Source organism: Giraffa tippelskirchi, chromosome 4 (assembly GCF_054371585.1).
Source record: "Giraffa tippelskirchi isolate mGirTip1 chromosome 4, T2T-mGirTip1v1.2.pri, whole genome shotgun sequence".
Lineage (NCBI taxonomy): Eukaryota > Metazoa > Chordata > Mammalia > Artiodactyla > Giraffidae > Giraffa > Giraffa tippelskirchi.
The window spans coordinates 141,511,458-141,534,749 of NC_137278.1; the positions used below are offsets into that span (position 1 = coordinate 141,511,458).

Here is a 23,292-nt window from a genome sequence, read left to right on the forward strand (position 1 = left end):
TATAGTCGGGTGATTCACAGACTTTTAGCTCATGTTTAGGTCCATATTGTTGTTGTCCTTAGAACATTTACCTCTAGATGTCACATAGAGCTAAGGCAAAGCACTACTTTTGCTTCTGTCTGCTAAATTCACTGCCTTGAGGAAAATGTATTGATTTCTTATTAACCTTTGTGCATTCCATTTGTCAGATGTAAAAGCATACTGCTTCTGCTTTTGTAGCATTTGACACAGCTGTCTTTCTCTTATAACCTTGAAACTCTATTGTAAAAGTATCTTACACATCTAATAATTTCTATATTTGCTGTCTCTCCCCATAAAGAATTTTTTTTTGTTCTCTGTTCTTTTCCTACCTTGCTACATCTGTGTGTTCCAGCAGCACTTCTTTTTTCTCCTTATCTGAATGCTGAAATGTTATACTCTTACTTAAAATGATTTTTTGCTATTAGGGTGCTAAACTAGTATCAAGATTATTGTATATGGCTACATAGCAGTGCATTTTGTTTGACTGTTTTCTTTGGCCTAAAGAATTTTTTGTACCTTAGTTGTGTAAGCAGCTTTGTACGTTATGTCTTACGCTCAGTCAGCTTCTATATTTATGGTACCTGCCTAACTTATGTAAGAAGTTTGAGACCCCTTCATGGACAATAATAATATTTGCAATATAATGAGTTAAAGCTACTTTTAAAGACTTATGGAAAAAATACTGCAAGTTATCGGCAAATTTTAATAATGGTTATCTATGAATGGTGTGATTAGAGAGGATTTTTAATTACCTTACTTCTTGTTTGTAGTTTTCAAATTTTCCCTAATGAATAGCATCTATTAACACAAGGTTAAAAGGATAGGTTTTGTGTATTCATCTCATAGTACTAAGGAACGACCATAAGCCCAGGTCTATGCATAACACATAGACAATGACAACATGAGATATGAACATTTCATTAAAGGGATTGTAGTCCTGCTTTGAGAAATAATGTGATACAGGTTCTACTGAGCTGTTACCAGTTAAAAAGGACATGAGCAGATCAATAGAATATTCTCAAGTAGTGTAAAGGAAGAGGCCATTTAGGCTGTGAGAGACTTAACTGAGTTGAAATGATGGTGAGATGTTTGTAATGCTTTCTTAGGAGCTTTTTAATGCTGTACAACATAAACTCTGCTAGTTATCCTTATAGATAGATTCTCATTACCCGGCTCTTCCATTTTAAGCACTATGTGTTGTATGTATTTTCATCACTTTGGGGCTTATTGCTTTTTGAAGCTGCCCAGCAGGTTTTTTGGTTTTTTTTTTTTTTTTTGACTTAATAGGAATTTATTATCTCACTGCTCTGGAGGTCAGAAGTCCAAAATCAAGGTATCACATGTCTTATTATTCAGGAAAGAAACAGAAACAAAAACTGAATTCTAAGGTGTTAATAACCTGGTAAATGTAGATACTTGATATTTAGAAGAACACAGACATACCAATCCTGGGCAGGACAGCAAAACTGAGACAGTTACAATGAGAGATACCGTTTGTTTGGACAAATTCTTGGTATTAAAATTTTTTCTTTAGAGATCATAGAGCAATAATTTACAAAATGAAATTAGGACGTCATAATCATTCTTGTTCAAGAAGCATTATTATTAAAAGTTAGCTACATGTGCTTCTAAGAAGCTAATTAGTTGCTGCCTGGCTTACTGTGCTGAGAGGCTATTGTGATTCATGGGTATTTACCCATCACAACAGGATTTTCTGATGCTATTTGGTTATGAAATTATTTATACTTCTGACTCAAGGCTTTAAAAGGACTTCCAGCAGTGTTTGAAAGCCAACTTTTGAGCTCAAGAGCATTTTTTGCCATTTATGGTGAATCAGCTTGGCAGTATTAGAATGTGTGAACTGGGTTGTACTGCAGTGGCTGAGGTGCAGTTTTCTGGTGAGACGCCTCAAGCTAAACGTGATAATGAGTTTTCTTTGATGTAGACCTTTTTATTTTGTAAGGGATCAAACTTTCAAAAAATATTCGGAAATAATACCAACACAGGTTTTTGTAGTTGTATTTACTCTAGTAAGCTATTAATAACACCTTGTACTACCATACTCTGTATGTTAATTTTAATTCATGAGTTTCTGTGCTTAGTCACTTCAGTTGTCTCTGACTCTTTGCAAATCTAAGGACCATAACCCACCAGGCTCCTCTGTCCATGAGATTCTCCAGGCAAGAATACGGGAGTGGGTTGCCATTTCCTCCTCCAGGGGATCCTCCTGACCCAGGTATCAAACCAGGGTTTCTTATGTCTTCTGCATTGGCAGGCTGGTTCTTTACTACTAGTGGCACCTGGGAAGTCTGTTTAATGTATATTTCTTTATGAGATATTTATTTTGAAATAGGGAAGAAATCAAAAGCTCTTTCTAGAATACTCCTAAACTTTAAATATCATTAATTACATCCGTTTATGAAGCACTTTGGAGAAGGGAACGGCAATCCACTCCAGTATTCTTGCCTGGAGAATCCCATGGACAGAGAAGCCTGGCGGGCTACAGTCTGTGGGGTCTCAAAGAGTCAGACACGACTGAGCGACTAACACACGCATGAAGCACTTAGACTGTCCTTCATAAGAATAGTGAACTTTATTGTTTCCCCAAAGTGGAAAGGAGATTTTGAGGTGACATAGCCATAATGTTAGAGGTTTTTCCAGAGTAGGCGTTATGTTTAAAAATCCACAAATTATGGCTTCCCTGGGTGTGGCACAGTGGTAAAGAATCTGTCTGCCAATGCAGGAGACGCAAGAGACACGGGTTCGCTCCCTCAGTTAGAAAGATCCCCTGGAGAAGGAAATGGCAACCAACTCCGGTATTCTTGCCTGAGAAATTCTGTGGACAGAGGAACCTAATGGGCTACAGTTCTTGGGATCAAAGAGTCGGACACGACTGAGCACGCCTCCATGTGTGTTGTTTTATTAACAGCAAAGTGAATTAACAGGGCCCATATTGGAGAGATGTGGTTATAGTGAACCTGAAGTCTACTACTCTTCCTGATCATTGGCGTTCTTTTATAGTTCCCCATTTTCATAATGCAGTTTTATAAAAGGAGACTTTAAACTTACCTAGCTTGAAATTATATAGTTAATCACATTCCATTCTCATTTTTGTTACTTAACATGACACCTGCTGGCGCTAAGTCACATAGCAGGTAATAGGAGCAGAGAAGAGATCAGGCCCTCCTGCCCCTTGAAGTTCATGTGTGCTTCCTAAGGTCAGTTCAGTTCAGTTTAGTTGCTCAGTCGAGTCCGACTCTTTGTGACCCCATGGACTGCAGCACGCCAGGCCTCCCTGTCCATCACCAACTCCCGGAGTCTACCCAAACCCATATCCATCGAGTCGGTGATGCCATCCAACCATCTCATCCTCTGTCGTCCCCTTCTCCTCCTGCTCCCAATCCCTCCCAGCATTAGGGTCTTTTCCAATGAGTCAACCTTCGCATGAAGTGGCCAAAGTATTGGAGTTTCAGCTTCAACATCAGTCCTTCCAATGAACACCCAGGACTGATCTCCTTTAGGATGGATTGGTTGGATCTCCTTGCAGTCCAAGGGACTCTCAAGAGTCTTCTCCAACACCACGGTTCAAAAGCATCAATTCTTCGGTGCTCAGCTTTCTTTATAGTCTAACTCTCACATCCATATAAGACTACCTAAAAAACCATTGCCTTGAAGAGATGGACCTTTGTTGGCAAAGTAATGCTAAAGTAGTAGGGTCAAAAATAAAATGTTCCTGACAAATTTCCAAAGGGTCATATTTGAAACAGACACAGCAGTCAATCTTCCAGTGGCACATTACGAAGACTAGGGGACCTGAGTCTATGAGATCCACTTTGACATTAACTTAGCTATACGACTTTCTGAAAACCTCTTATTGTCTCTGTGACTGGGGTTCTTTATCTTTCCTAAGGGAATAGTAAATGATACCTGTCCCACCTACATTTTAAAGGATGACCTAACATAAAATGCAAAATGGTAACATAAAAAGATTGTAGAAAGTAACATAATATTCAAGGGTAAGCTAATTGCTTGCTGGTCACTTTCTTTTTTTCTTTGTTCTTAAATATTGGTATTTTTCAGGACTCAGTTCTAGGCATTCTTCTCATATTCCATTTTTAGGAAATCTCATACATTCCCATGGTTTCAGTATATGTACCTTTCACACAGAACCATCTTTTGAGTTCCAAGTATTTGTATAGCTCCCTAACTCTACTGGGCCCAGTCTCAGTGTGACGTTGCATTTAAAGAAATACTGTCCAGCAACTAAAAGTAATTAAATAGTAATACTACTTTTTACTCAAGTCTCCAAGAACATAATGGCATGGAGGGTATAATTCAGCAATATTTCAAAAATTCTTTTATCCACCTCCATCCCTACCCCTATTCAAACCTCAGTTAGTCCCTGTGTTATGTGCTCCCAGCTTTCCATACTGACCCTGGGACTCACTTACAACTCCCTGCAGACTTTTTCGGAGAAGGCAATGGCACCCCACTCCAGTCCTCTTGCCTGGAAAATCCCATGGACGGAGAAGCCTGGTAGGTTGCAGTCCATGGGGTCGCTAAGAGTCGGACATGACTGAGTGACTTCACTTTCACTTTTCACTTTCCTGCATTGGAGAAGGAAATGGCAACCCACTCCAGTGTTCTTGCCTGGAGAATCCCAGGGATGGGGGAGCCTGGTGGGCTGCTGTCTATGGGGTCGCACAGAGTCGGACACGACTGAAGCGAGTTAGCAGCAGCAGCAGACTTTTTCTCACTTGATCTTCTCACAAACCATGTTTGGCCCATGTTTTCTTCTCTATCCTTTTTTGCCTACCATGATAACAGCCCAAGAACTGGGCTGGCAAAGACAAAATTCTCCCTTGAAGATGAGAGAGGAAGGAAAGGTTAGTTAGTTTGGCGGAGACTCTTATTTGAGTAGGCGAAAAGAGGAGGCTGGGAACATTCACATGTAAACACAGAACACCTCTGATTCAGCCTAAGACTTGACCTTATCGTCCATACAAATTTGCTTCTCCTCTAACACCCTTATCTTCATATTAAGTATCCATCGTGCTCTTAGTTGCTTATTTTGAACAACTGAACATCATTCTCAGATTCTTCCTCTCCTCATCCTTCGCAGTTCCGTTCACATTCCCTTCATCCTAGATACTGAATCTATCCTTCGAGAATCTTCCCATTTTACCCAATCTCTACTCCTGCCACTGAACTTCTTGTTTCCCTGCAATCTGTTTTCCATATTCCAACCGGAAAGATCATTTTAAAACATGCATCTGGTTATGCCTTTTCCTTCTTTACACTGTTCAAAGGCTTTTGAGTACCAAGCCTTTAACATGGTCTCTGCTTCCTAGGTGGCTCAATGGTAAAGGAGCCACCTGTAATGCAGGAGACTCGGGTTTGATTCCTGGGTCGGGAAGATCCCTTGGAGGAAGAGATGGCACACCTCTCCAGTATTCTTGCCTGGGAAACCCTGTTGACAGAGGAGCCTGGCAGACTACAGTCCATGGGGTCGTGAAAGACTTAGCAACTAAACAACAATATGGCCTCTAAGATCCCATATACTCTGGCTGGTTTCTGCTTATGTCTCTAAAAGTAGTCCCCTTCTTAACAGGATGCATCTCTTCCTGCCTCAAAGCCTTTGTCTAAGCTGGGTCTGGATGTCTAAAGTATCTTTCACCCTCCTCACCCTCTACCCCACCCACCAACCTCCTCATCCAAGATTTCTCTGACTTCTCAGGCAGGGCCCAATCCCTTTGCTATGGACTCTTGTTCCACTCGGGTTTGATCTCTGGATCTGGAAGAGCTTCTGGAACAGAACATGGCAAGCTATTCCAGTATTCTTGCCTGGAAAATTGCATAGACAGAGGCACCCAGCTTGCTATAGTCCATGGGTTGCAAAAGGTTGGAAATGACTGAGCACGGACACACACACTTGGTTCCCTATTTTTCCTGTGATGAGACCCATTGCACTTGAAATCTATTTACTTGTTCTAACAAATTTTGCCCAGTAAACCTTAGCATGAAGTCAGAAGGCATGTCTCTCTCCTGCAGCACTTCTTCCACTGTGCTTACCACAGTATGCAGCTCAAATCGAGTATTCATTGTACACTTGTTGATTAAAGGATACTTATTCCATGATTTGGGCTTTGTCTGCCTCTCATCTCTGTGCATATTGTGCTTCACACTCTGTTTATCCCTGAGAAAACCTCATGTGATTTCACATTTTTTAGGCTCATGCTCTTCTCTCTTGAATGTTTCCTCTTTCTAAGTTAGATGAAAGCCAATTTAGAGTAGTCTGTGCTATTAAATTGATTAGCTGTCAGATGGAAATTTTCAGCAGTTTAGGTGATGATTTAATTATAAAGGCTATTTTTACTTTGTCTGCTAATATATACTTATTATTTTGTGGAACTCATAAAATCGTATGATTCTTTTCACTGTCGCCGTATATTGACAAATACTCCGGAAGCAAATAACATTGGTTGAAACTACCGAGTATATAGTTCTGAGACTTAATGTTCTGACTTGTGTGCAAATTCAATAAATATTTACCAGTAGTTTTCAACAATATAGTGAATATTCCAGAAGTAGATATATGTACTATTTAAATAAGTCTTGTTGATATGTTTATTTATTCCACCTTTGAACAAAGCAAATAAATATTTAGGAAAAAAATATTTAAAATAGATAAGATTGGAGATGATTGTTGTGTTGGGAAGGAATTTAACTCACAAAATAAATAACCATGAAGTCCAAAACACTTGGTGAAGTGAGCCTCACTGACTTCCTACGTGATAGGGGAGATAAAAGATGGCTATGTGACTTATAATGCCCATAAGGAAACACAAATCACTTATTGAGAAGCATAACTGTTGCAACTACTGAAACTAGAGAGAAATTTCTCCTGTTGTAAGAATGTGGTAAATAGCACCTTTTCAGCCCTTGTATAGAAAGCACATGCGTGCGTGCTCAGTCACTTAGTCATGTCCAATTCTTTACCATTCCATGGACTGTAGCCTGACAGTCTTCTTTGTCCACAAAAAGCACAGCAACAGGTTTCTTGGTGCTGCTACCTTCAATTGCAGCAGGCTATTTTTTGGCATTACAAAGATCAATTCATTAAAAACAATTCTACATGGGTCTATTATACAACCCATTGATATTATGGTGTCATCTGGTCATTGATTTATATTGTCTACTGTATAAAGAGATTAAATTATGTTAGATAATCCTGCTTAATTGTTTTCACTATGCTTTTGGCGAGTATTGATTAGATGTTAGATTTTGGTTAAATAACCAGACATATCTGGAAATTGGAAGTGCCCCTGGGAAGCGAGCTAGAAATGGCCAGCAGGACCAAGATTTTATTTTAAGAAATAATTTGGGATTGGTTTAAAGTTGTATTCCATAGAACTGTAGTTTTAAAACACGTGGTGAGCATCAGGGTCACCTGGAAGATTTTTAAAAGACAGGCTCATCTCCCACTGCTGTAGTTTTCTACTTAATAGGTTTAGGGTGGTTGAGGTGAATATATCCTTATTTTTTTAAAGAAAGGCACACTAGTGATTCTAGGGCAGTTTGAGAACTGCTACCATAGATTATACTGTATTAATTTTATATAGAAAAAATTTAAAGCAGATATAACCAAATACATGTTATCCACAAAATCATCTATGTTATGGTTAAGATGATCTGTTTTTGAAGACTGTAAATTCCCAAATTATTGTCCATTGTAAGCTCTTTCTGAAATGTACATCTAGCCAACTGAATAAGGTGATCTAAAGTATGGACATCTAATTAGGAAACAAATTAAGAGTTTTGTTGTGTCTATAACTTTGAATAGTTAATGTGTATTTGGGGATAATTTTTTATTCTCACCATTGCCTGGTTACATTTCCATATGGATTAACAATATTTCAGCCATTACATTCTATCTAGAGAGCACTTTCCTATTTTTAGTCTTCATAAAGTTTTAAAGGATACTTAAATGTGCTTTCTAAAGTTATCTTGGATCTCTAGGATTACTTTCATTTGTGGACTTCCAAGTGATAATATGAAAAATGATATTTATAGATTGGTACTTAACATGTCTTTACTCATATTCAGTAGTTACTAGTTATAAACAAAATCTTTAAATATGTGGTAAACCTTAGTTTAAAATAGAAAACTAAGCCCCCATACATGTGTGTGTATATGTCTTAGTCTATCTTAATATCTATGACAGCAGAAATCTTGAATGAATGTCTAATGTTTACTTTTCATTGTTTCTTTACAGGCATTGCTTCTATGACGGTGCCAGTGTACATTGCTGAGGTCTCACCCCCCAATTTAAGAGGTCGATTAGTCACCATTAATACTCTCTTCATCACAGGAGGGCAGTTCTTTGCAAGTGTTGTTGATGGAGCCTTTAGTTATCTTCAGAAAGATGGATGGAGGTCTGTAATCGTTCTTACATTTAATTTTCAAATAAGTTATGACTTTAGGGGATAGAAGAAAAATTGAGAAATGATGGAAAAGAAAAAATATAACTGGGTATTTTGAATCATTACAGCTAATTCATACGTGATGGTATTCAGCAAAATTGAAAGTGGACCAGAAGCTGACATTTATTTTAATAATAGACAAGGAACCTATCATTAAGAATTGATATTTACAGGATTTTTTAGCATTTAGGTGACATTTCTCACACTGTGTATGGTATTTTGCCATATTTGTTTAAAATGAATGTAACAATAAATATGCATGGAGTTTTTTAATTTTATCAGTGATTGACAAGCTATTTATGAGCTGCAGATATAACTAATGTCCTATTTGGATTTAGGAAGCTACATTCTGATCTGAAAGAGAATGCAGTCTTTTTTTTTTTGTAAAACGAACTAATCTCATGTTAAAACTTAAGATATTATGGGCTTGAGATTTTGATATACTTCATGGTATTCAAAAAAACAGATTCATGTAACTCTTCCAGGGGTTAATTTTTAATAAAAGTTCCCTATACTCTGTATAGGTGCTGGAGATAAAATATTTCACAAGACAGACTCTGGTGCATATTTTCATCGTGCTTAAAGTATTGAAATTAATTCTTAACAGCTGAAAAGAAAGGGTTTACTGCTATGTGGCTATAGGGAATTAAACTTAACGTATGTAAGTGGCACAATAAATCGGAGTCATTAAAGACTTAGATTGATGAAGTTTTATTAAAAGTTATGTGAAGAAACTCACAGAAGTCAGTAAGGGCCTATGTTTGTCAGAAACCATTAAAGAGAGGACACATTTCTTTAAAGCATTAACTCTGTCCGCAGATGCTGAGAAACCACTTTCTACCTCTGAAGGAATGAATCTCTGACAAAGTGAGAGATTACTGAAAATTGAAGAAGCAAGAAATTCCTCTTTCTTTTCTTCCCTGTAGAAGAACAGAAGGAGGGAGATGATAACTTGTTACCAGCGTCAATTCAGTTCATTTCAGTCGCTCAGTCGTGTCCAACTCTTTGCGACCCCATGAACTACAGCACTCCAGGCTCCCCTGTCCTTCACCAATTCCCGGAGCTTGCTCAAACTTATTTGCATCGAATTGGTGATGCCATCCAATCATCTCATCCTCTGTCATCCCCTTCTCCTCCTGCCTTCAATCTTTCCCAGCATCTGGGTCTTTTCTAATCAGTTGTCTCTTCGCATCAGGTGGCCAAAGTATTGGAGCTTCAGCTTCACCATTAGTCCTTCCAGTGAATATTCAGGATTGATTTCCTTTAGGATTGACTGGTGTGATCTCCTTGCTGTCGAAGGGACTGTCAAGAATCTTCTCCAGCACCACAGTTTGAAAGCATCAATTCTTCAGTGCTCAGCCTTCTTCATGGTCCAACTCTCACATCCAATCAGGACTACTGGAAAAACCATAGCTATGACTACCTGGGCTTTTGTCAGTAGCGTGATATATCTGCTTTTTAATACCTGTCTAGGTTTATCATAACTTTCCTTCCAAGGAGCAAGTGTCTTTTAATTTCTAGCTTGCAGTCAACGTCCACTGTGATTTTGGAGCCCAAGAAAAGAAAATCTGCCACTGCTTCCACTTTTTTCTCCTTCTATTTGTCATGAAGTGATGGTACTGGATGCCATGATCTGAAATTTTTTTAATGTTGAGTTTCAAGCCAGCATTTTCACTCTCCTATTTCACCTTCATCAAGAGGCTCTTGAGTTCCTCTTCACTTTCTCCTATTAGAGTGGTATCATCTGCATATCTGAGGCTGTTGATATTTCTCCCAGCAATCTTGATTCCAGCTCACGTTTTATCCAGCCAAATCCAGTGAAATCCAGTGCATTGCACATGATGCACTCTGCATAAAACTTAAATAAGCAGGGAGACTATATAGCCTTGTCATACTCCTTTTCCAGCTTCAAACCAGTCTCTTGTTCCATGTCTGGTTCTGTTACTTCTTGATCCACATCCAGGTTTCTCAGGAGACAGGTAAGGTAGTCTGGTACTTCTGTCTCTTTAAGAATTTTCCAGTTTGTTGTGATGCACACAGTGAAAGGTTTTAGCTTACTCAATGAAGCAGAAGTAGATGTTTTTCTGGAACTCCCTTGCATTCTCCATCATCCAACTAATGTTGTCAATTTGATCTCTGGTTCCTGTGCCTCTTAGAAACCCAGCTTGTACATCTGGAAGTTCTCCATTCACATACTGTTGAAGTCTAACTTAAAGGATTTTGAGCATAATCTTGCTAGCACATGAAATGAGTACAGTTTTTCAGTAGTTTGAACATTCCTTGGCATTGCCCTTCTTTGGGGTTGGAATGAAAATTGACCTTTTCCAGTCCTATGGCCATTGCTGAGTTTTCCCAAATTTGTTGGCCTGTTGAGTGCAGCACTTTAAGAGCATCATCTTTTAGGATTTGAAATAGCTCAACTGAAATTCTATCACCTCCATTAGTTTTGTTTTTAATAATGCTTCCTAAGACCTCTTGAATTCATACTCCAAGATGTCTGGCTCTAGATGAGTGACCACACCATTGTGGTTATCCAGATGATTAAGACCTTTTTTGTATAGCTCTTCTGTGAATTCTTACTTCCTCTTCTTAATCTCTTCTGCTTCTGTTAGGTCCTTACCATTTCTATCCTTTTTCATGCCCATCCTGCATGAAACGTTCCCTTGATAGCTCCAGTTTTCTTGAAGAGATCTCTAGTCTTACCAATTTTTTTGTTTTCCTCTATTTATTCACATTGTTCAATTAAAAAAGGCTTTCTTATCTCTCTTTGCTATTCTCTAGACCTCTACCTTCAGTTGGGTATATCTTTCCCTTTCTCCCTTGCCTTTTGCTTATATTCTTTCCTCAACTTATATGTATAGCCTCCTTAGACATCCTCTTTGCCTTCTTGCTTTTCTTTTTCTTTATTTGGGATGGTTTTGTTCACTGCCTCCTGTGCAGTGTTTCAAACCTCTGTTCCTAGTTCTGCATGTAATTTATCTACCAGATCTAATCTTTTGAATCTATTCATCACCTCCACTGTATAATCATAAGAAATTTGATCTAGGTCATACCTGAATGGCCTAGTGGTTTTCCCTACTTTCTTTAATTTGAGCCTGAATTTTACAGTAAGGAGCTGACGATTTGAAGCACAGTCAGCTCCAGGTCTTGTTTTTGCAGACTGCATAGAGCTTTTCCATCTTGGGCTTGCAAAGAACATAATCAATCTGATTTTGGTATTGACTATCCAAAATCAAAGTCCATGTGTAGAGTCCCATTTGGTGTTGACTCTACACATGGACATACATGGTGATGTACATGTATAGAGTCATCTCTTGGTTTATTGGAAAATGCTGTTCATTGTCACCAACGTGTTCTCTTGACAAAACTCTCTTGGCCTTTTCACTGCTTCATTTTGTAGTCCACGGCAAAAATTGCCTCTTATTTTGGGTATCTCTTGACTTCGTACTTTTGCATTCCAATCCCCTGTGATAGAAAGGACATCTTTTTCTTAGTTCTAGGTGATTTAGGTCATCATGGAACTTGTCAGCTTCAGTGCTTGGGGTATAGACTTGAGTTACTGTGATGTTGCATGGTTTGCCCTGGAAACGACCCTTGATTATTCTGTCATTTTTGAGATTGCAGTCTTATGATGGCCAAGAGGCTTGTGTAACTCAGTAAAACTATGATCCATGCCATGCATGGCCACCTAAGACAGATGGATCATAGGGAAGAATTCTGACAAAACATGGTCTGCTGAAGAAGGAAATGGCAACTCACTTCAGTATTTTTGCCTGAAGAACTCCATCGACAGTATGAAAAGCCAAAAAGATAAGATACTAGAAGATGAGCCCTCCAGGCTGGAAGGTGTCCAATATGTAATTGGAGAAGGACCATTGTTAATAGTAACAGCTCCATAAAAAATGAAGTGTTTGGGCCAACACGGAAACGATGCTCAGCTGTGGATGTTTCTGGTGGTGAAAGTAAAGTCTCATGCTGTAAAGAACAATTTTCCATAGGAACCTGGAATGTTAAGTCCATGGATCAAGGTAAAATGAACGTGTCAAGCAGGAGATGGTAGAAGTGGATATCAACATCTTAGGAGTCAGTGAACTGAAATGAATAGGAATGAGCAAGTTTAATTCAGATGACCATTATATCTACTACTGTAGGCAGGTATCCCTTAGAAGAAATGGAGTAGCCCTCATAGTCAACAAAAGTGTCTGAAGTGCTGTACTTGGGTGCAGTCTTGAAAATGACAGAATGATCTCTGTTTGTTTCCAAGCAAACCATTCAACATAGTTATTAGATGACACAAATTAGAGCCTGTTCTTTTCACTTGATATCTACCCACCTTTTCCCTCATTCAGCTCCTGAGAGTTTATTATCTAAAATGTGATTACTGAATCATTTTTATGGTAACAATCAAATTAAGATATACAGAAGTTGAAACTGACTGAGAAACTTCTCGGATGTTTTTGTTGAAAAACTAAATCACCTTATTTTGCTTGATGGGTCAATGCTTCTATTCTCTCATTGTTTAGATGTAAACTGTTTTCGCTGAACTGCTAGAAGATGAACTTGTCTAGAATTGCCAGTAAAAGATTGACCAGTAAAAGACTGATATTTTTCTAGCCAGGAGAATATTCAGCAGTAGAAGATTATATTTTTTCTAACACTGTAGTGTCATCATACATTCTATACTGGGAAGAATATCATTGGGTTCCGTGAGGAAAGGGCAAATAGGTTTTTGAAAGTATCAATAAAGATTCAGTTTTTTAAAATAGATTTATTGAAATATAATTGATAAACTATTCAGTTCACCTGGAAGATCCCATGGACAGAGGACTCTGGCAGGCTGCAGTCCATAGGTCTCAAAAGGTTGGACAGGACTTTGTGACTAAACAACAATGGAGTATATCACATATTAGGTAGCTGTTCATTTGTTGATGGACATTTGAGTGATTTCTACTTTTTGGCTATTAAAAATAATGCTGCTATGAATATCTGTGTACAGGTTTCAGGATGGAGATATATTTTCAATTCTCTCAAGTGTATACCTAGGAGTAGACTTGCTAGGTCATATGGTAACTATGTTTACCTTTGGAGGAACTGTAAGACTATCCTCCACAATGTCTGCTCTGTTTCACATTCCCATTTAGCAGTGTGTGAGAGTTCCAGTTTTTCCATATCCTGATAAATGTTTATTATCTCTCTTTTTCCATGGTAGTCATCCCAGTGTGTATGAAGTGGTGTCTTGTTGTGATTTTGATTTGCATTTCCCTGAAGACTAATAGTTTTGTGAAAGATTTTATTTTTATCTGATATAGAACTTACAAAGGTGAGAGAGTTATTTTGGTAGTTAACACCTATGATAGGAAGTTTTATCACTGTTTGCCCTTTTCTGTGCTAATATTTTAAAGTTGTGCTTATTGAGCATGGTGAGATTTAGTTACTACTCTCAGGCAAAGAAAGGTTTTCTATTTTAATTGTTGAGTTAAAGTTTGGCACTCTGTAAACATACAGTAAAGTGAACTTTGCCACCACCAGAATTGGTCTAAAATACTTATCTGGATGTACCACTGCTTCAAAGATTCCCCATTTCCTACAGAAAGAAATCAGTCTGTTCATCACAGCTTGTAGTGTTTTTTGTTATCCAATCAATATCTGTTTTCCTAGATTTTTTAGTTTATTGTTATCTTCTTCCTTCCTTCTTTATACAATATAGGTTTATGCCTATAAACTCTACACCAGTCACATCTTGTTTTTCGTGTTTTTTTTTCCTTCTGCTCACTTTGGCTTGATTAGTCTTTCTACCCTGTCCTGCTTTACCAGTGCAATTCTTGTTCCTCCTTTAAATCTTTGTTTGTATATCATATGAATTTGTTTTGTCCTTTTGTCCTTTCATAATGCTTTGTATATGGCTTCACTTTTGTACTGATTGTACTGTTTTGAACCATTTGCTTATTCTGTTTCTTTATTTCACATTGAAGCTTTTTAATATCATTGACCTTGTACTCATTTTTAGGTCTAGAAAAGGGCCTGGAACATAGTAATTGCTCAGTAAGTGTTTATTGAACTAAGGTAAAATTGACTGAGCTCCAGGGAAGAGACTCTTAACCAAACTAAAGAGATATTGATTATAAAGCAAAAGTGCCAATTCATTAATTTCTGCTGGGGAATAGATACCCTTTGCAGATAGCTGAAAAGCAAGATTATTAATCATAAGCATTCCTTATTGAACATAAAAATAAGAAAAAGAGAAGTGGTTTCCGAGCCTCTGAGACTTTACCCCCCTCAAAATAATATACCTCTCTGCATTCCAGAACATTCTTTGTTCTTCTCTCTTGGACAAAGCTAATTTTCAAATTAGTGTTCCTCTATTTACAAATACATAAATCTTCATGTGATTTATATTAAAAGTAATGGTATATCTGAAGAAGGGCTAAATTCTTCTCCTTCATATTCGCTTTTACTAATTCTCCAATTTATTTATTTTTATATTACAGTTATCTTATTTCATCTCAGTAGGCTGTATACAATTATTTGCAAAGTATCCAAGTGTGCTGGGTATTTTTGCATGTTTCATCATTCATGTGATGTTCTTTTATTTTCCTTTTCTTTTTTCAGCTGTAGAAGGAAAATTTGAGGTAATAAAGGTGATGAATGAAAGCACAAAGTATTGTTGCTAGTTACATCTCCATTAGATTTTTTTCTGGAGAATGACAAGGCTGATTCATGGACAACGTGAGACTTATGCTGAGCTTTGAAGAATTGGTAGGATTCATGGGGACTGAAGAAAAGGAAATGGAAAAGGAAATGGCAACCCACTCCAGTACTCTTGCCTGGAGAATCCTGTGGACGGAGGAGCCTAGTAGGCTACAGTCCATGGGATTGCAAAGAGTTGGACACAACTGAGTGACTTCACTTTATGGGGACTGAGGTGAAAATGGTGGCAGAATGTAGGATGGGTGAAGGCAGAATCAGGAGGCGTTAAATTGAAGTGATAATGTACACAGTAGATTGGAGCCAGATTGTAGAGGTCTGTGAATTCTGGCCTGGAGGTTTTGTGTTTTTGTGTGTGCTGTCATGTCTGACTCTTTGTGACTCCATGGACTGCTGCCCACCAGGCTCCTCTGTCCATGGAATTTTCCAAGCAAGAATCCTGGAGGAGGTTGCCTCCCCTTACAAGCAAAGGGAAGCTAATAATTTTTAAGCAAATCATGGCATAATGTGAGTCAATGACTAAGATAACAGTGATGTCCAGAATTTATGGAACTCTTGGCTCTTGGATGGGTTTAGGGAACCTGTTGAATACTGCCAGAATATTAATGTGAGGTAGTGACGTGATACTCTTGGAGACATCAGTTAGTATGGAAATCATTCAGTCATTCAAAAAAAATTTTCGTACCTACTATATACTTCTATTGTACTTGGCACTAGAGATAGAAAGATCAATAAGAAATGTACCTGTCCTAGTTAGGGAGTTTGGGATCGTCATGAACACAATACTATATTAAAATGAACAACCAACAAGGACCTATTTTATAGCACATGGAATTCTACTCAGTGTTATGTGGCAGCCTGGATGGGAGGGGATTTTGGGAGAGAATGGATACGTGTGTATGTATATCTGAGTCCCTTTGCTGTTCCCCTGAAACTATCACAACATTGTTACCCAATACGAAATAAAAAGTTAAAAAAAACCCCAAAACAAAACAGAAATGTACCTGCCCTTAATCAATCAAGCACCTCACACGCTAGTGATAGACTTTTCATTGACATGTTAAGTAAATCATAGTGTTATGGGAACTCTCAAGGGGAAAGAATAACTTATCTTAACAATAGAATGATATGTGAGCTGAGTCTTTTATGAATAGAAGAGTTCCAGACAGAATAAGGGAGAAGGAAACTCTGGGCAAAATATAATTTCTAAACGCCCTGTGGTATGAAAGAGCCAATCATGTTTGGGCATTTCAGAGTGGCTGGTGGGAGGGCCATGATTACTATTTGGGTCTTTGGAAGTGAAGTGGGAAGGCTAGTTTTCCCACTTTCCCACTTCTAAGTATGAATAGAACTTTGAATCCATTGTGCTCTCTTTAACAGTAACGTTGTTCATATTTGTTTGAGTTCACTTTGATTATTGACAGTCTTAGAAAATAATTTTTTAAAAACCAGCATTACATTTTCTCTCTCTCATAATATTTTATAATTTAAAAACCATGTCCATAAGATGATTTTCAGAATCATATTTAAAAGAGGATGATATTTCTAAGCACATATATTGGAGAGAGAACTCTCATAATTTATGACATTGGCCATTTTAAGATAGATGAATTTGGTTAACAGCCTGTTTACAAGTAAATATCTTAATACTAAAGGTATTTGTAATTATATTATTGACAGAATTCAGACAGAAAATGTATGACTGTTTATCATAAAGGTAGCATAGTATAGACTTGAAACTTGCTTTAACAGTACATGGATTGCTTTATCCAAGCACTAACATCCTCATTTAGCGAATGCTTCAGCAATTGTTCAGCGTTATTGTGAGAATCAAATGAGTTAATAGCTATGAACATACTAACTCTTAAATGTTCTTAAGTTTTGTTTGCTGTTGTCTCCCCTAAAAATCTTAGTCTGAGTCTCTATCTTGCATAAAGCTAGCAGTAAAAATCACCTCACATTCAACTATCTGAAATTTCCAGGTAAAAAGTTAATATAGTTTGTTAATGAGACTAATTTGCATAACACTAACCTCCACTGAAGATAACCATTATAAGTCAGAGACAGAATTAAAAAAAAAAAAACTATTTAAAACACTAGAGAGCTCTAGCACCAAGGAACTGAAGGAGCATTTGATCTTTGGAGGGAACAGTTCATGGTGAGGCATACACCTATGACTTTTTCTCTGAATGAAAGGGTTAGTTGCTCAGTCCTGTCCGACTGTTTGCGAGCCCATGGACTGTAGCCTACCAGGCTCCTCTGTCCATGGGATTCTCCAGGCAAGAATACTGGAGTGGGTTGCCATTTCTTTCTCCATGGGATCTTCCCAATCCAGGGATGCAACCTGGGTCTTCCTCATTGCAGGTAGATTCTGTACCGTTTGAGCTACCAACCCTCAATTCATGATACTGGGTAGTGAGAACTTAACTAGAAAGCAGCAGTTTTATTGGCCTGTTTTATCAGTGGCTAGAGTTTGGGGTGGCCAGAGCAGGTGAAATTTGAGGGGGAAATCTAGAAAAAAAATCACCCATATAGGAGGAAGCCTCCAAATATGAATATTAATTTGCTACAAATATTTTATAGATCCATAAACTATGAATATTACAAGGGAGATTCCATGGAGCCTGCAGAAAACAATAGTTAAAAGATGGTGAAAGATGAGAGAGATTTTATTTCCTGCCCATAGGAGGAAGGACATATTTGGAATTTGAAACCTACCAGGTTAGAGGGGCCAACACCTTGAGTTTTCCACTGAAATCCTAGAAGCACCATAGCTTAGGCATAAAGTCTTGTTGTATGCTTAAGGAATTTCTCCTAAGAACAAGCCAAAACTGAAAACAGATTTACACTAACCAAGTGTAAAACCAAGCTTCCACAGATAGAAGGTGCCTAATAAAAGTCAGTATTCTTCAGAAGAGAACAAAATCTAGAGTCTTCAGAGTTTATCCACAATTTTCAAAACACATTAAAAATTTTTAGATGCGCAGATAAACAGAAAGTGTGACCCATAATTGAAAAAAAAATTGGTCAAGGTAGGCAAACCCCAAGATTATTCTTATAAAACATTTTCAGATAATCTAAAATTAGGAAGATCTGTTCACACTAGACCTCCTGCTTTATAAGAAATGCTAAGGAAATTTTTCAGAGAAGGGAAATGACATTAGGTGAAACTCCCCTATAGGACGGAGATAGAATAGTGGCTATCATAGGAGGCCAAAAACTTTGTTGTTTTCATCTCTCAAATTCTTTGAAAGATATGATTGTTTGTATGTATTGTACAATTTGTAATGTATGTACATTATAAAGTATATGGTGACAAGAGCAAGATAATTGGGCCCAGTAAATGGACTTATGCATGTTTGTGAAGAGTTACAATATTATGTCTAGGTAGAATGATAAGTTAAGATGCATGTTTCATCCTGAAAACAACCACTGGAATAGATTACAAAAATTTACAGCTAAGGAGTCATTATAAGCATTAAAATAAAATTATTTAAAATATTTGTATAATCTGAACAAAGGCAAGAAAAGAATACATAGCTGATGGGACGAATAGAAAGCAGATAGCAAAATGGTAGACTTAAAATCCAATTACAGGAACAGTTACATTAAATGTAAAAAAATTATCATTTTGTATAAAAAGCATGACACAGGTTTATGTTGTCCGAAAGAGATACACTTTAAATAAAATGGCATAGAGAGGTTAAAAGTGAAAGGAGGACAAAAGACAGACTGTGCAAACAGTAAGTATAAGAAAGCTCGTGTGGCTATATTAATAAGCACACAAAGTAGACTTTGAGATGTGGTATTACCAGAGATGATTTAGATTTCATAATGCTAAAAGAGTCAATTCATCAGAATTAAAAATGATAGAGAACGTATAATTTACTTCAAAATCCATAAACAAAAATTAGCAGATGATCGTACAACATTGTGAATGTACTCGATGCTACAGATCTATACACTTAAATGTGATTAAAATGGGAAATTTTATTTTGTATGTTTTATCGCAGTTTAAGGGCCTCCCTAGTGACTCAGTGGTAAAGAATCTGCCTGCCAATGCAGGAGACATGGGTTTGATCCCTGGATCTGGAAGATACCCCGGAGAAGGAAATGGCAACCCACTCCAGTATTCTTGCCTGGAGAATCCTAGGTACGGTGGAGCCTGGTGAGCTGCCGTCTATGGGGTCGCACAGAGGCGGACACGACTGAAGCGACTTAGCATAGCATAGCATAGCATATGTGTCAATATTAGTCTCCCAATTTAGTCCTCCCCCCCTTACCTGCTGGAAACCATGAATTTATTACCTATGTCTGTAACTCTATTTTGGTTTTGTAGATAAGTTCATTTGCAGCCTTTTTAAGGCAGTGTAATTCTTGTTTTAATTTCTTCTGAGTGATGAACAAAACTTAAAAAATATATTTTGAAGTAAGTTGTTATAATTGTAGCAGATAGTAAAATTCATTACTGTGTTCTTGCATTTAAAACTTCTGCATTAAGTAGGAACATATATAAATCATAACTTATGTTTGTTGACTAATGAGTAAATATTTTATTATTAATATTTAAAGGTGGCTGTTTCATTTGTAAATCCAAGAATAGAGATTTTGGAGTAAATGTATTACTCATGTATTATTACTTAAAGTATATGAGAAATATATGAACAAACTCAAAATCCACAGGACTCTTGAACATCAAAGTTGAGTAGCTCTAGATATAGGGCTGAAGGACTGTGTTCTTGAATGTGGTTTGAAGGGATTGGCTTATGCCTTTTTAAGGGGAAATTCTAACCAATCTAAATAGAGTATAACGATTGATATATTGGAAAGTTGCAGCTTGGGGAGATGTTTTTGGATTTACACAATACTGCACTCTGATTAAGTTTGTTCATGATGCTCAATTTCTTCGAGTTTGGCACTTAACTTGCATTCAGATGTTTGAAGTTCAGCCTTAGCATTCTAAGTAAGCATAAAGTAATTTAAATCTTTATAAAGTAACATTTTAAAAGAATTTACTGATTCTAACTGCTGACTCGTTCTATGATGTTCAGTGAAACATTTTAGGAAAAAAAGGTTTAAAGTTTATTTCATAATTACATGTGAAAGGATGCCAGTTTGAAATTGTAGACTTTTAAAGAATAAAGCACAGTATCTTAGTATTTGTGATACAGTATTCCTCTAATATATTTGTGTTCTTAGAAATGGGTTAACATACTAGCCCATAGAAATGGGCTAGCATAATATTCTTATTTCTAAATTAATAGAAAATAGATATAAATGCAAACTAGAAGATAAAGAATGGAGGTAAAACTGTTAGAATAACAAATGTATTTGTTTTTTTTTTTTCAGTTTATTATAAGACGGTATTCTATATTATCAGAGGATATTGCTAAAAACCCTCCCTGTACCCAAGACAGTTTCAGAGATTGTGTTTTGAAAAATATCAAGATTCTCTATGACTAGAAAAATGTAATGTGATTATTTGGCTTAAAAATGTAAATTTTTAACAACCTGAGGTCTAGAGACAGGTAAGGAAGTGATTATTGAGCTGCACCTTAATGCTCTCATGGCTCATTAGGAGGATAATTGGCTAAATGACTGCAATGTCCAAAAAAATCTTTACTGTGCTTTTCCACATGAAAATGTATTCTGTTAGTATAATATAGCACCTCAAGAGCCATAAAAATAATTTTATACAGTTTGTTTTAAATATAACACTTTGTAATACAATTCCCCTAGCTGTGATAGTTTTCTGTTATAGCTTAACTTACAATTAAAACCATAAATTGTATGTATGGCTCTTACATTACAAGGCCCTGGTAACCTTTTTTTCCTGTCATTTGAGAATTTGAGGAAGAAAAAGAATACAGGGGAGAAAAGAAGTAAAAAAAGAACATGATGCAGGATAACAGTTACTCTCTCCAGCACGGTTCCTTTTGGGGAAGCCTCTGGGAGGCAGACATTGGAAAACAAAATGTAGAGAAAAGCAACTTTAGATTTGTTAATATCATATATGTCATATAAAGGGACTTCCCAGGTGGTGCTAGTGGTAAAGAACTTGCTTGCCCATGCAGGCAATGTAAGAGACTCGGGTTCGATTCCTGGGCCGGGAAGATCCCCTGGAGGAGGAAATGGCAATCCACTCCAGTATTCTTGCCTGGAAAATTCCATGAACATAGGAGCTTGACAGGCTACAGTCCATGGGGTCACAAAGAGTCAGACACAACTGATGCGACTTAGCACAGCACAGCCCAGCTTGTCATATAAAACATTTTGAAAGGATCAACTCTCAAGTCAAAATTTTGTTGCTCCAATCTTCTTTTAAATTACCTGTTGTCTTATTGTCTAGATTTTTCCTGTATGAAAAGTTTACCTGTGTAGATTAAAGAAAAATGAAATCAAAATTCAGTTTGGCCTAGTGAACAGTAGAAGTTTACCCTTACACATTATATTTTCTTTTAACTAATAGTCAGCTGTTCTCATAGAAACACTCTGGTGTTGAGAAGAAAAAAGATATTTGGTTTGCCACTAGTGGGTCAGTGTTGTTAAGTCCAGTTTGCAGATCCCTAGCCTAGTGGGTGCCTAGTCCAGTGCTGTGCTGTGTTTGGCAAGACTGGGAGGACAGCACCCAGAGGCTCTTTCTCCTTTTGTTGCTGCAGGGCCTTACTGAGATGTGTTAACAACACTGAGAGATGTGTAAACAACAAACTTCTGAAGCGATCCTTCAAAGTATTTAAATATGAGACTAATGTAAATGTATGCCCCTGTTTATGAACTTTATCAAGTAATCATTAAACATTTATTGTAGCTTAACTTAAAAGAAACATTTATTATAGGGAGCCTGGGTTTTAATCCTAATTCTACTGCATGCTAGTTCTGTATCTTCTTTGTGCCTCGTTTTCTTGTCTTTAAAATGGTAATAATAATGGTACCTATGTCCTAGGGTTGTTTTGAGATAAATAAGATATTTTAATTCCTTTGAGCAGTGCTTGGCACACAGTAACTAGTGCTAGTGCTGTGTGTTAGCTATTACTTTTGCTGTTACTGTGAAATGATCATGTGTCCAAGCTGAGTTTATACCTTCAAGTAGATTTTCATGAATTTGGGACATAATTAACATCAGTGTGGAACTATTAGAGATAAATAACATGTTTATCTGTTGACTGTGTTATCAGATAACCATTTTGTCATCAGTTCAGAGAGGGGCAGTTATGAACTACAAAATACTGTGTCTTAAAATGTCCATCTATTCGAGGACACTTGTCTTAAGTTTCATAGGTGAGAGCAATGTGATTCCTTTAAGACAAGATTGATTGTAAATGCTCAGTTCAATGAAGGACTTATTTGGTTTTGTGTGAGGAACAGGCCATCTGATAGCAGCAGCTTAGCAGGTCTGCTCAGCCATAGTGTAGAAGGTTGACATCTAGGAATGAAGGATGTTTGGTTTACAGAGTTTCAGTTCCTGACACTGGAAAGGCTTAATCTGAGATGAAACCAGGCTTGTCTCCTTTGTTGATAGCCGGCCCAAACACACAATTTGAAAGTATTGCTTAGTATTTGAGGTTCCTGTCTTAGTTGTCTGGTATGTAGGTCCTGGTACTGCTAGTTGTACCAGAGAATAGCTCATTTGTTAACTTCAGTTTAGAAAGTGTTAAAAGGTATCTTTCTTTGAGTGATCTTGATACTAAAGAAAATGCTAAAGATTTTAGAATTCATGAAGGCTTGGCACTTTTTCTTGAGTCAACCTCCTTTCCCATTCTTTCAGCTTGATGTGCTGTCTGGCCTCTAGAAGGTAAATGGCATGTGCTTAAAATGTGGACCTTGAGTGCTTGTTGTTCACTTTCACCCCCTGGGTTTTTAAAACACTTAGATCAGTGGTTTTCAGCCATGAAGGCACATTAGTACCACCTTGGGAACTTTTAAGAAAATAGATTCATGTCAATGTATGGCAAAACTAATACAATATTGTAAAGTAAAAAATAGATAAATAAATAAATTTAAAAAATAGAAAGAAAATAGAATTTCCTGGTCTTAAAGCCCAGACCAATTAGTCAGAATCTCTGGGGTGGTTGGGACCTGAATG

The 23,292-nt window shown here is 37.2% G+C and overlaps 1 protein-coding gene across 3 annotated transcripts in view; it reads left to right on the plus strand.

Annotated features, from left to right (window-relative positions):
* The window catches only part of SLC2A13 (solute carrier family 2 member 13), a 381,012-nt gene that overhangs the window by 75,717 nt on the left and 282,003 nt on the right, over positions 1–23,292 (plus strand). For all 3 annotated transcript variants that reach the window (XM_081483684.1, XM_081483681.1, XM_081483683.1), the window contains exon 2: positions 8,297–8,456. In XM_081483684.1, coding sequence (XP_081339810.1) covers positions 8,297–8,456 — 160 coding nt within the window. The remainder of the gene's footprint in view (positions 1–8,296; positions 8,457–23,292) is intronic.